The sequence below is a fragment of the Cnephaeus nilssonii genome (genome assembly GCF_951640355.1).
Source record: "Cnephaeus nilssonii genome assembly, chromosome: 13".
Classification (NCBI taxonomy): domain Eukaryota; kingdom Metazoa; phylum Chordata; class Mammalia; order Chiroptera; family Vespertilionidae; genus Cnephaeus; species Cnephaeus nilssonii.
Genome location: NC_137084.1, coordinates 19,900,563 through 19,913,384, shown reverse-complemented (window position 1 = coordinate 19,913,384; position 12,822 = coordinate 19,900,563). Strand labels below are relative to the sequence as shown.

The window sequence follows — 12,822 nt, the reverse complement described above, 5'->3', positions numbered from 1 at the left end:
AAACCGTAAATGGCCCTACTGGTTTGGCCAGTAGATAGAGTGTTGGCCTGTAGACTGAAGGTCCTGGGTTTGATTCCGGCCAAGGGCACATGCCTGGATTGAGGGCTCTATCACCAGTGTGTGTGTGTGTGTGGGTGGGTGGGAGGGGCGGGGGGGGGGGGGGTCATGCAGGACGCAGCCAGTCAATGATTCTCTCTCATCATTGATGTCTCTATCTCCCTCTCCCTTCTTCTCTGAAATCAGTAAAAATATATTTTAAAAAAATAAAAATAAAACCGTGAATGCTTTCGCATCGCCTACAGAATGAATCTAAAATTCAAGGCCCTTACAGTTGAGCCCAGTCTTCATATAGAACTTAATACAATTCCCAGCTATTCCTCTCCCCACTCCTTCCTCCATATATTTTTAAATTTTATTTATTGATTTTAGAGTGAGAGGGAGAGAGATTTTTGTTGTTCTAGGCTTTGCATTTTTAGCTTCCAATTTTGCCAAATTTCTGATCAAAAGTTATCAAATCCTTTCAAATCTGTCCGATTTCAGCATAAATAAATATTTCTGGCTATATTAAATAATTGCATGGACTCTAGAGGATGCGCAGGTCCTTATCTTCTAGGGTTATTTCCTCTGAGAGCCAAAAGAAATAATTGGCCGAAACCGGTTTGGCTCAGCGGATAGAGCGTCGGCCTGTGGACTCAAGGGTCCCAGGTTCGATTCCGGTCAAGGGCATGTACCTTGGTTGCGGGCACATCCCCAGTAGGGGGGGTGCAAGAGGCAGCTGATCGATGTTTCTCTCTCATCGATGTTTCTAACTCTCTATCCCTCTCTCTTCCTCTCTGTAAAAAATCAATAAAATTTATTAAAAATATAAATAAATAAATAAATAAATAATTGACAGCCTGCTCCTCCCAGTGAAACTGAGGGTCCTATGACTTCCATTAAATTTAGTTTTAAATTCTAAATTTAAATTTTAGCTCTAGAAACCATCTCTCTCTTTTTCCTTCTATAACCCTTAGAGACCTAACGTTGCCCCCTGCTCATCAGCGACCCCCAGGCAGCAGAAGACAGTGCCTGGACTTGATTAATGGTCCCATGGTCAGGACCTCTGCAGGCGAAAGATAACATCTTGACCTAAGTTATATTTCAGCTCCTGAGCCCTGAGGTGGAATGACCCTCTGGCTACTTCCCAACAGAGGGACACTGAAACAGACCTTAGAACTGTCCTCAAGACCTGAAGAAATGATTAACTATCCTTACCTCACTTCCGATCAATCAGCTCTCAACAACCGGAATCCCGAACCCATGGTGACTTGTGATTTTGCCCTATATAATCTGTTACCTAAAGGCCATCGGGGAGTTTGGGCTTTGAGTATTAGCTTCCCGTTCTGCTGGATGGTGCCATTCATAAATAAATAGCCAATATTTCTCCACTGCAATATTTCTCGGTGCCTAGTGTTTGGCTCTCCCAGCCCTGGGTGGATGAACTCTTTCTGTTCAATAACACCAGGCAGGCAAAAAGTCAAGCCAAGCCTTTAGGGCACAGGCAACAGCTATCCCTGGGAAAGACAGGATAAAAACCAATTGGTCTTACAGCCTTTTGTTTTAGGTACTTCTTACATCTTTAATTTTTTTATTAGCCTATTATAGGAGATTCTTGCTTTTCATTACCTGCTCAGATGACCAAAGTTATTTTGGGATTCTTCTAGAGCTGTTTTTTACAGTAAGTTTGTTTTTTAAGAAGCTTCTGCAAATCAAAGAATACATTCCATCATCCCCAAGAGGTTTAGGATTCCCTCTCTAAGGAAGGGCCCTGGAGGTGGAATTAAAGTTTTTATTTAATGGCTGTTAGAATTTTAAATTATTTTGACTAAGTTGGTTGGTTTTACTCAAAAGGTAGATGAGGCGGGACCAAAATATTTGTACATATAACTAGCTAGAGTTCCTTAGGAAGGAGCTTTTGGGGACTTTTAGAGGATGAAAATTCCATGTTAAATATAAGTTTTGGCCCTGGTCAGATAGCTCAGTTGGTTAGAGCATGGTCCTGATATACCAAGGTTGTGGGTTCGATCCTTGGACAGGGCACATACAAGTATCAACCAATGAAAGCATAAATGAGTGGAGTAACAATTTGATGTTTTTCTCTCTCTCCCTTTCTCTCTCAAATCAATAAATTAAAAAAAAATTTTCTTAAAGATAAATTCTCCTGAAAGGTGTCACAGCTGGACAAAAAAAGACAAAAGGGATGTCAGTCAAAAGCCCCAGGGAGTTTATCTGCAAGCTCATTAGTTTTGGGAGTGGGCCTGGAAAACAGGTTTATAGAACTTATGCCTGGGTGCTCCCCTATGAAATCTTTTTCTTATTGGTTGGCCAAGGAAGTTGCACAATAATAAGTGACTTTAGATTTCTTTTTGTTTAGTCCAGAATTTGCTTTTTAGTTTCAAATTTGTTTCTTGAAGGGAGGCTATCTTTGAACCATTGAATTTCTTAGGGGCCTCTAAATATCACTCAGCTTGTTTAGCAGAGCTAAGATTTTCTAATTGTGAATGTAAACATATTAATTTCAGAATCTCAAAAGATACCCAAAGTGGCCACTGTAATTTCAAACTGTCCTTATCAGAAGTCCATCAAGGCAAATATTTAGCAGAGGACAGCCTATAAAATCAGCTGGCATTGTAGAATGAATGAATGTCGTTGTCCCTCCATAAACAGACTTAGAAAGAGGGCACCAGTTACTAGAACCAGTATCAGAGGAGCCAAGAATTAAAGCTCTGAACCAATAGAACTCACCACTGGAATCCTGAAGCAGTCAGGAAGCTGACAGAGCACCAAAGGCTCAAGAAGGTACCTTGCTGGAATCCAGCGGCAGCGCCAGATTCCATGATACTGATACCATATATTTCGAAAGGACGTGAAGAGTTTGGAGGCTTTGGCTAGAAATAAATATTTATTCAAGGGTCTTAGAGTTTGCAAACTTGGAACACAGCTAGGCAAAAACCCAAGGTGTTCCAAAAAAGAAAAGTTAAGGGTTTTTTTTTACTAAAAAGTGCATTGTTGAGAATAATCAGTCCTATATTCTTAGCCCTAGGATTGGTCCAGGACGGTTATTAGTCAAATGTTGGGCAGTCTGGTGATAGATGTCAGGAGGTCTGGATACGTGCGTCCTTTAGGGGGTATTATGAGAGTTATCTACAGGACTGAAAAGTTCAAAGAGTTTAAGTTCCCAGGCTAGTCAGAGCAAGAATGCTCAACTTTCATAATGACAATCATTTTAGTATCTTGGTTAAAGTAGAGTTTGTGTTGAGTTGCTATTCCCAGGCTCCCAAAGGCTGATTGGAGATAAGGATGCTAGAGAGCACTGGGTGAAGAGTAAAAAGAATGTAAACAGAGATACCCAATGTTTCCTAAGATGAAGTTGGTCTAACGGGGAAGCAGGAAGGTGCAGTGGGGAGGGAATGTCCCGGACTAAGTTCTCATTCTTCTATTTTCTAGCTGGGACACTGGAACGGATTACTGAACCTTTCTGACTCCATTGTGCTGTGTTTAATGTTGGGATAGAAATAAATGAAGTTTGAGTTCCTTCCTTTATTAACAGGAGGGTGCTGACATATGGCAGGACAGCTATACGTCCAAATGCAGGCTTTAACACATCCTGGGTGGTGCCTTGGTTTGCATGTTTCCTTGGCTATCCAAAGAGCCTGCCAGGCTTCTCCAGAACTTGTCTGGCCCGCCTACTGTGAAAGCCATCTTCTGGGTGTAGTGAACAGCCTGAGTCTCAACTCTTCACAGGCAGATGACTCCTGGAGGCTGTGTGAGACTGGGTCAGTCTCCAGTGGCCAAAGGCCCACACTCAGGGCAGAGTGTAAGTCTAGGCTGTGACCAGATGGATCCTGGGAAGCAGCTGGTATTTCTCTGAGAAACTTACAGAACTCTCTCCTCAGTCTGAAGTCTTACATTAATCCAAGCTATTCCAGACCTTAAATACACTGCATGTTTCTATGTCATTTGTAAGCACTTTCAGATACTCAAGTTTGTCTAAATCATGTGACGACCTATGAAGATAGTATTTGTCCTTTCTGTTTCATACATGAGGAAGCTCAGAAAAAGTGACTTGTCCCAAAGTTTAGAGACTTCATAAAACTTGCCATAGAGCAAGATTTGGTACAAGTAGGCACTGGCTTTGTCCAAAAACAAGTGAATTTCAGGATAAGATGACCTCAATTACTAGGTGTTCCTAGTGGGGTGGAGTGACCTTCGGAGACAGAACTAAAACTGCAGTCCTATCAGATAGCACTGGAGCAGGGGGCTTAGATCAGTAATGTTCATTCTCATTCCCCTCATTGTGAAAGAGAGATCGTATCTCAGAGGATTAAATGACATGAAATAGTGTAGAGATGCCTGACATAAGTAAATGCAGTACTCATATGCCACCTTAAACAGGTAGATGAAAAACACAGAATCTATTAGCAACTTTTCATATTTTCCCCTATGCGATTTTCCACAACTCAGTTTCTATCCTCAAACTGACCAGAAATGAGGTAGTCAAGAGTTCTTCTGTCTTTGAAAGGTTTGATTGGAGTTCAAATACTTGAGATTAAACCATATTAAAGAAAACCTTCCCCATCTGCAAGCCAGCTGGCGGGTATAAGGGCAGTCTGCCTTTTCTAAGCTGAGTGGCCTGCAGAGATTTACCCAAGGGCCTGGCTTCATGGAGATTTACCCAGCACGCCTGATTGAGCCTGGCCTGGCTGGGAAGATTACAAAGTTGAAATCACTTGAAATTCCTCTTGTTCATCCAAAGATACAGAAATAAAAGAAGCAAACTCATGATATTGCTGAGGTGAGATCTTTATTGTGAGCCTTTCCTGCATCTTTTATTTTCTATTTGCCCAAAATTGATCCACCCAAGTACTATAAGAGTCACATGCATGTGGATTTTCTTATCTCATGCCCCACACACATTACATCAAAAGAACAAATTATATTTTTTGTCTTTATTTATCTGTAGACCTTTGAGCTCTATAAAAGCTTTTAAGCAGATAGAGGAAATTTTTGTCACATTCATTTTTTTAATGTACCATCATCATTCAGAGGGTTCATTCTTGGATCTGAGGCTTCAAGCCTAGGTGGAATGAGACAAGAGGCCAAACCATTCTTTTAAATGTCCTGGCCTAAACAATGCTGGCGACACACATTAACGCACATATACACCCATGCACACAATATTAATTGAAGTTATATCCAAATTCTATTTTCTTTCTCCTTTTCCTCTTCACCAACCCCTTTCTCATCCTGATGAAAGCTCATTTCCCCATCACCACCCTATTCTCAGCTATTTCACAAGGTGAGGATTTACAAAAACCATTCTAAACATTTCAGATATGTCTCCCTGAAATATTTACTTGTCCTCTCATGGTTTGACCAGCAGTCACCACGATGAGTCATCAGTTGGGCTTTAATCCACAGCGGCCTGAAATAACAGCCATACCAGGGCTATGACTTTACACTTTCCATTTTTATTAAAACTCTCACTTCCCTCAAACTTGATTATCTTAAAGCTAATTTTATTCTATGCTTGGCCTTCAAGTTTGTACTAATTTGCAAATCTTTTCCAAATGGCTCTCAGGAGGAAGTTATCAACTCTCACACATGCGATTCTTTGACAGTCAGGAAAACAGTCTCTTTCCCCATGAAGGGAGCATTTCTGGAAACAGTGGGATGGAAGGAATCTTCTTTACAAAATAAGGATTAGGGGCAAAAAACTAAATTTGTGCGCTTTAATCATATACACACATATAGGATATGGTTATATGTATATACTTACATATATATATAGTTTATATGTATATAAAAATATTATTTCCCCAGAGATCCTATCCATATACAGATCTGAGGAAAAGAGTTGAAATCTAAAGATCAAGAATCTCTTTTGGATTGTGGATGGTTAAAAATATATAGACTCCGAGTGTCACCATTTTCCCTTTGTTATAGGATAGGCACCTATAGCCCTGGCCTAATGTCAACCCCTCATTCAGTCTGTTTCATCCACTTCAGGCGAGCATGATGCAATGTCTAACATGCAGATCCATGCATGTTCATGTCTTTATTATTATAGCTAAGTGCTCATTTCCCCCTCCAGCGAGTTTCTTGAAGAAATGATACAAAGCACAGTGCTGGAGGTGCACTCAACAGACCTGCCACTTACACATCTTCCTATTTCCCCCCAGTCAGTGGTTAGTACTTATACCTTTTCTGGACTCTCTGCCACTTCAAATGTGCCTCTTATGCATAAACATTCCTTCACGTGCAACTCAGCAGAGCTTACGCCATGCTCCATGGATCCCTGAAACTTCTGCAGGTGTCTGCACTGCAACATCCAAATACAGAAGCAAAACCCTTGAAGAGGGGTCATGCCTTTCAGATTTAGCAAGTTTGTAATGTTATTTATTTCCCACTAAGAAATTTTCTAGTCACCTTTCTCCATTAAACAAAGAGCCCAAAATACTATATAAAGTTAAGAACTTCACGTCAATAAGCAGCACTTTATCAAAAATACTGCTCATAAGCAGAAGAAACAATTTAAATAGGAAAAGCTTGAATTAAATAAACCTCTATGCACTAACTGGGGGACTATCGATCTACACCAAAATCACAAATGAAATAAAACCAAACAATAACCCTCAAGGGGGTAGCTGGTCCTCTATGGATATTATTGCCTCACATTCTTCTTTTTACTGTTTCTGTCATGATTTCTATTGATTTGGTACTCATCCAACCACTGAGACACAACTAACACTCCAGGAAGAAGTGATTTCTGGTCCTCATTGAGCTCCTTTTTTAAAAACATATTTTAATGATTTTTACAGAGAGGGAGAGGGATAGAGTTAGAAACATCAATGAGAGAGAAACATCAGCTGCCTCCTGCACACCCTACACTGGGGATCAAGCCTGCAACTAAGGTACATGCCCTTGACTGGAATCAAACCCAGGACCCTTCAGTCTGCGGGCCAACAATCTATTCACTAAGCCAAACTGGTAAGGGTGAGCTCCTTCCTTTAATTCCATAACATTTAAACCCATGCCTTACACCTCCAACCTAGTATTGATCTCTTATAGGCATACAACCTTGTTTCCATACTAGACAACAGGGCCTTACTTCTCTTGTATTGCCTTAATTTCTACCAGAGTTTTCACATAATATTGACTTCATGCACCCATGTGGGAAAGGTCCTAAGGAAGTCATCCATTCCACCTCATGCAATCTATGTGAGCTAGCTCTCTCTGACTCATGGCCCATTTAAGAACACAAGAAAACCTCAAATAGGTAAATGAAATTTATTTGGACCCCCAATCCAAGGTCTTGCGTCTTTAATTGATTGGGGTTATGAAATGATACACCTACCTGAGAACTTTTGGATTCCCATTTGTACTAGTTCATAGGCCCAACTGCCAGTGAACTTTTCCATTAATGCCCTCGTTTACCGGTGGGTACTTGTCCTACTCTTTCTCTCAAGGACATTAAACACAGAGTGCTGCCGCTTTGTTGTGAAGCATGGAGGCTTTGCTGTGTATTGTTTTAGTAGCACTGGCTCTCCCACTGGGGACAGAGTGGGCCTCACCCTCTCCTCATGACTAAGTCCAGAGAATGTGTGGTGAAGTAGTTCCGTGACTTTTTAACCTGAGCAGTATTCCCCGCATCGTCCATGAATGCTTGGGTTAGTAACTGTATTGCAGCTTTGCTGATTATAATAAATGTATGCCCAACCCCGAACTCACCAACATTGGACACTCGGAAGCATGAAGCATTACCGCACACCCCCAGCTTCCCAAGTTTAGAAGTTAGGTGAGCCTAATCTTTTCCCCAAGCAGAATCTTAACAGCTCTACTGCTCTCTTCTTTGACAAGTATGGACAACATTGACACTAACATTGTGCCCTGCAGGACATGTACAGTAGTCCCCCCTCATCTATGGGGAGACATCCAAGACCTCCAGAAGATGCCTGAAATGCAGATAGTAGAGAACCCTGTTTTTTCTCAACAATAAAAGATGAACAATAACGAAGAATAAAACAATTATAACAATACCCTGTAATAAACGTTAAGTGAATGTGATCTCTCTCTGATAACTGAGATGGCTAACTGACTAATGGGAGGGTCAGTGTATACAGCGTGGCCACCCTGGACAAAGGAATGATTCATGTCCAGGGTGGGATGGAGCAGACTGCATGAGATTTCATCACAGTACTCAGGACAGCACACAGCTTGAAACTTATAAATTGCTTATTTCTGGAATTTTCCATTTAATATTTTTGTACTACAGTTGACCATGGATAACTGAAACCATGGAAAGTGAAACTGCAGATAGTGGGACTACCGTAAGGTGGTTGTTTGTTCAGTGCTAGGGATATACTCCATGGATCCATTTTCCAACCCTCTGTGGCAAAGGTACAGTGATAGAGGTTCATATCAGGCCTCTAAGCGAAGGGCATAGAGGCTCTGAAGTCAGAAAGATCTGGGTTCAAACTTAGTGCACCATTTGCTAGGTGGGTCATCTCAAATAAATTATATGTTTCTGTGAGCCTGTTACCTCATCTGCCAAATGGGAATAACACCACGTCCCTCATCATGGTTGTGAAAATGGTAATATACATGAAGCCCCTGGCATATTGCTTCAATATAGTAGATACTCAATAAGTGTTAGTAACTATTTTTATTATCCAAGAGTTTGAATTGGATAGAGTCCATGATTCTTAATTTCCTGGTATAGTCCTCTTAGTAGAGTCTTCCAGAACTAGAGTTAAAAATATACGTGGCCTATGAGGCTGTTAAATGTCAAATGTCTGTAGAGGTTACTTAGTGGGTAGAAAAGGTTAGAGCACTGAGGTGGAACAATGGTGCCCCTGCCCCATTCCCATACGGCCCCAGCATCACTCCCATCCTCCCAATTAAACCTGCATTCCCATTTGTCCAGTTCTCCAACCCTACTCGATGAAAATGCCTGTGGTCTCAAAGGTTTTAAAAAACTTAAGAATGGGAAAGTGAGGCCTCAGAAAACTATAAATATTCCATTAGAAAAGAAAGGAAGAGATGGGTAACTGCTACTTTTGTTGTTGTTATTGATCTTCACCCAAGGACATGCTTAGAGAGAGGAAGGGAGGCAGAGACGAAGGGAAGGAAAGAGAGAGAGAGAGAGAGAGAGAGAGAGAGAGAGAGAGAGAGAGAGAGAGAGAGAGAGAACTTCAATCAGCTGCCTTCTTTCTATATGTGCCCCAATCAGGGATTGAACCAGCAACCCAGGTATGTGCCCTGACCAGGAATCAAACCAGCAACCTTTTAGTGCACAGGATGACGCTCAACCAACTGAGCCACTCCAGCTGGACTAACTGCTATATTTTCTTGTCATTAGTAATATACCGGCTTTCATGTGCTGAGATCCCAGTCTGATGAGAAGAAATGACACGAAGGTCATGGATGGACCTCACTGTCCACTGGGAAAGCTCTTGGAGCACCTTTAGGCCCCACAGCTTCTTTTCAAAGAGACCACCGTCTCCAACAATTTCAGGCATCGCATCAGCCTCACTGGGGGGGATCTTGAGTTCCAGGAGCGCCATTAATTCCTCCAGCTGGTAAGCAAAGGCAGCAACTTGGAGTAGAAGGGTATGTATTGCTTGATGGAAGTCACTGTTAGCTGGAGTAAAATGCACCCGTTGGTCATCTAAAAGCCTGATCAACATACCATGGAAGGTACGATAAGCTTGGAGGTTCTCTAGGAGTCGCTCTGCCTCAGGCAGCTCACTCCACCGATCAGTGCTTGCCATTGGCACACCATCCACAGAATCCAGGTCCATGTCCTTGTTCAGGCCCTGATGTTTCACCTGGCCAAGGATACAGAAAAACATCACATTCTCAATTAAATAACCCCTAAATCTCATATAAAATCTTATTCACCTCCCTGGTCATGGACCCAAATGATAAAGAAAATAAAATGTAGAACAGAAACTCTTGATTCAGGGTCCATGATTGGACTTTCGGGAGATACTGTCCCTGAAATTATACAAATTGCTTTGACTACCTGTTTATTTTTCTTGGGAGACTCTGCCGTTTTCCTTAGGTTTTCAAGGTTGAAAACCACTGTCTGGAGTAACTTTTCCTTCCCACTTCAAACTTCCTCCTGGGCATTTTAATCATACTGAAGTTTTTAAGTATTTTAAACATACTTGAAGACACTGGCCACAGCGAGGAAGCCCTAGAATGTAGCCATAGGATTTTTCTAATTGTCTCTTCTCTATTGCCCACTCTCCGTAGTGAGGACAATCCTTTAGAGCAGCCATCGCCAACTGGTGGTCCGTGAGGTCCGAAAAGTTGGCGACCACTGCTTTAGAGGATTCAGTGGAAATCAGTTGGAAAAACTAGTGGGGCTGTGCAGATACTCTCCACAGGGTCTGGAGTGTTTTCACAACAGTTCTTAGGTAGAGAATCTTCCACTATCAGAAAACCAATCTGGAACCCATGGTTAATGCTTTAAGAATATAATACTTCCCAGAGAATCTTCTAGGAAACCCTCTTGATAGTGTAGGTGACCTTTCTGTTTAGATCCCAAAATACATTTTTCCTTTTATAATGATTTTAGAGAGGGAGGAATGGAAGGAGAGACACATCAATGTGAGACACATCGATTGGTTGCCTCCTGTACATGCCCCGACTGGGGATCAACCCTGAAAGCCAGGTATACCCTGACCGGGAATGGAACCCTCAACCTTCTGGTGCATGGGACAATGCGCCAAACCACCAAGCCAGGGCACTCCAGAAACACTTTTGATGTGTTTAATTAAAAAGTGGGTGGCTAATATTATATAGGAGAAATTGATTTGGTTTACACTGCACTTCCCCCAATCCTATAAACCTTACTCTGCCTTTCATTTACATAGTTCAAAAATTCATAACAACCTATATGACGAACCCAATCTTAGAGGGCTCATGGTTAATCTATTCTGGTAGAATTCAGATTGTAGGCAATCAAATTAGGAACAGCCTCCAAGACATATAGCCAACCCTACCTAGCGACCCATGGATATTTTCTTACTCAGGAACAAATCTCCTAAAAAACCTAGAGAAAGGAAATAAACTCATGTAAGTTTCCTTAAGGGAAGGGGCCATGTCAAATGATATGTGCCCACTATACAACTGACTGTATTAGGGCTTTCATAATTGGTAATGGGGCTGAAGCATGATGGTAAAGGGTTGGATCAGCATAGATGAAGTCAAAATAGACAACAGCAAAATAGGCAACTTACATAAGATTCCATAAGAGCCGTCAGGTCTGAACGAATCTTTCTTGCTAGCCAGATGGAGCGGCTACAGAGATCCCGACGGTGAGGGGTCAGCGATGAGTGCTCTGCGAAAGCCATCCCCTAACTCAACTGTCCCAGGAAACAAGTGAGCTGAGTTTGTTTCTGTCTACACTGTTCCAAATAAGAAATGTGACACTCAGACTAAATCCACTGGGCATTCTCTAATGGAATGGCGTTCCCTACCCCCACCCCCTGCCTGACTCAGAGGTGGCAGCAAATTCCTGGCTGTGGATTTTTGTGCCTGTGGAATCAAAGGCCCCTTTTACTCAGCTTTTTTCCTGCAGCGTCTGCCTCCATCTCTCTCCTCCACTGAGTGCCTAGCCTACTTGTTTTTATGTCATTGTTTTGCTTTTGCACTTAGCAACAAGGTCACTATCACACTAATCCTCATGATACCTAATGTAATCTATTTTATATACACATATCAGTTCATTTTATTACACTCTCCCTTGTGCTATGTCCTTTTCTTTTTCTTTTTGGCCTGGTAGTCTTCAATAATATTACATCATTATTGATATAGCTGCCATTTATTAAGTACCTATCCTGTGCCAGGCACTGCTCAAGGCCTTTTGATCTTCAGAATGATTCTGAGATAAGTATTATTTACCTCATCTTACATAAACAAAGTTTATGTGAAAAAGGTCCTTTAAAAAATACAGCTTCTTTTTACTCCCATCTTTTTGCTGTGTATTTAAAGTTAACTTACATTTGATTAAAAATGAGCTAAGAAGGCATCTCTGATCTCAATCACAGTGCCTTCCTCATAGCTACAGGATGAAGAAGATACTGTTTAGGCCTGTTCTTTTCCAAAGGACAGTCAACACCCAACCCTGACATGGTAACATTACTAAGGCAGTCTCACTCAAGTGACAACATGTTTTTCTTTTTCTTCCTTATCGCAGTATACCACATGCTTCTTAACAAAATAAGATGAGTTGGGCTTTGAAATGAGGGCAAAAGAGTTTCAAAGCAGCTGTAGAGTTGCTATTCTATTGCACTTAACTCAGCAGGTTAGAGGATGGTGCTAACTGGTAGAAGTTGCAAGTCTCAACTGCAAATGAATTAATTAGCTTTCTCTATTTCCTATCATAGACATTGCCTCTAAATTGAAACATGCCTTCTCAGGTGCAAATGTCCATAGGTAAACAAGAGGAAAACAAGAGAGAAAGAAATGAAGCATGGGTGGCTGTCACAGTAGCCTTTCACTTAGATAAAAGGATACTATTTTTTTTTAAAGTTAGTACTTTGTCAACTCATCACATGGCATATCAGCATCATAAATCAAGAACTAAACACAGTCAAAAGTTAACCCCACCCCCCGATTTTCCACAGAGCAAACAGTATCTGCCACATAAAGCCTGCTCCAAGGGCACCTGCTTTTCTTATTTAGCTGCATCAACTGTTTCACCCTGGGACACCTGTAACTCAGTACAACCAAGGAAGACCAGTTGCTTCCATGAAGACATTTTTATTTTCT

At 41.4% G+C, this 12,822-nt stretch overlaps 1 protein-coding gene across 1 annotated transcript; it reads right to left on the bottom strand.

Annotated features, from left to right (window-relative positions):
• Positions 1-1,819: 1,819 nt before the first annotated feature.
• Positions 1,820-12,689, bottom strand: CNTF (ciliary neurotrophic factor). The gene is made up of 2 exons (XM_079789110.1): positions 11,289-12,689; positions 1,820-9,869 (listed from the first exon to the last, which is right to left on the bottom strand). Exons 1-2 carry the CDS (start codon positions 11,400-11,402, stop codon positions 9,381-9,383), a joined length of 603 nt encoding a protein of 200 aa, XP_079645236.1. The 5' UTR covers positions 11,403-12,689; the 3' UTR covers positions 1,820-9,380.
• Between the last annotated feature and the right edge of the window lie 133 nt (positions 12,690-12,822).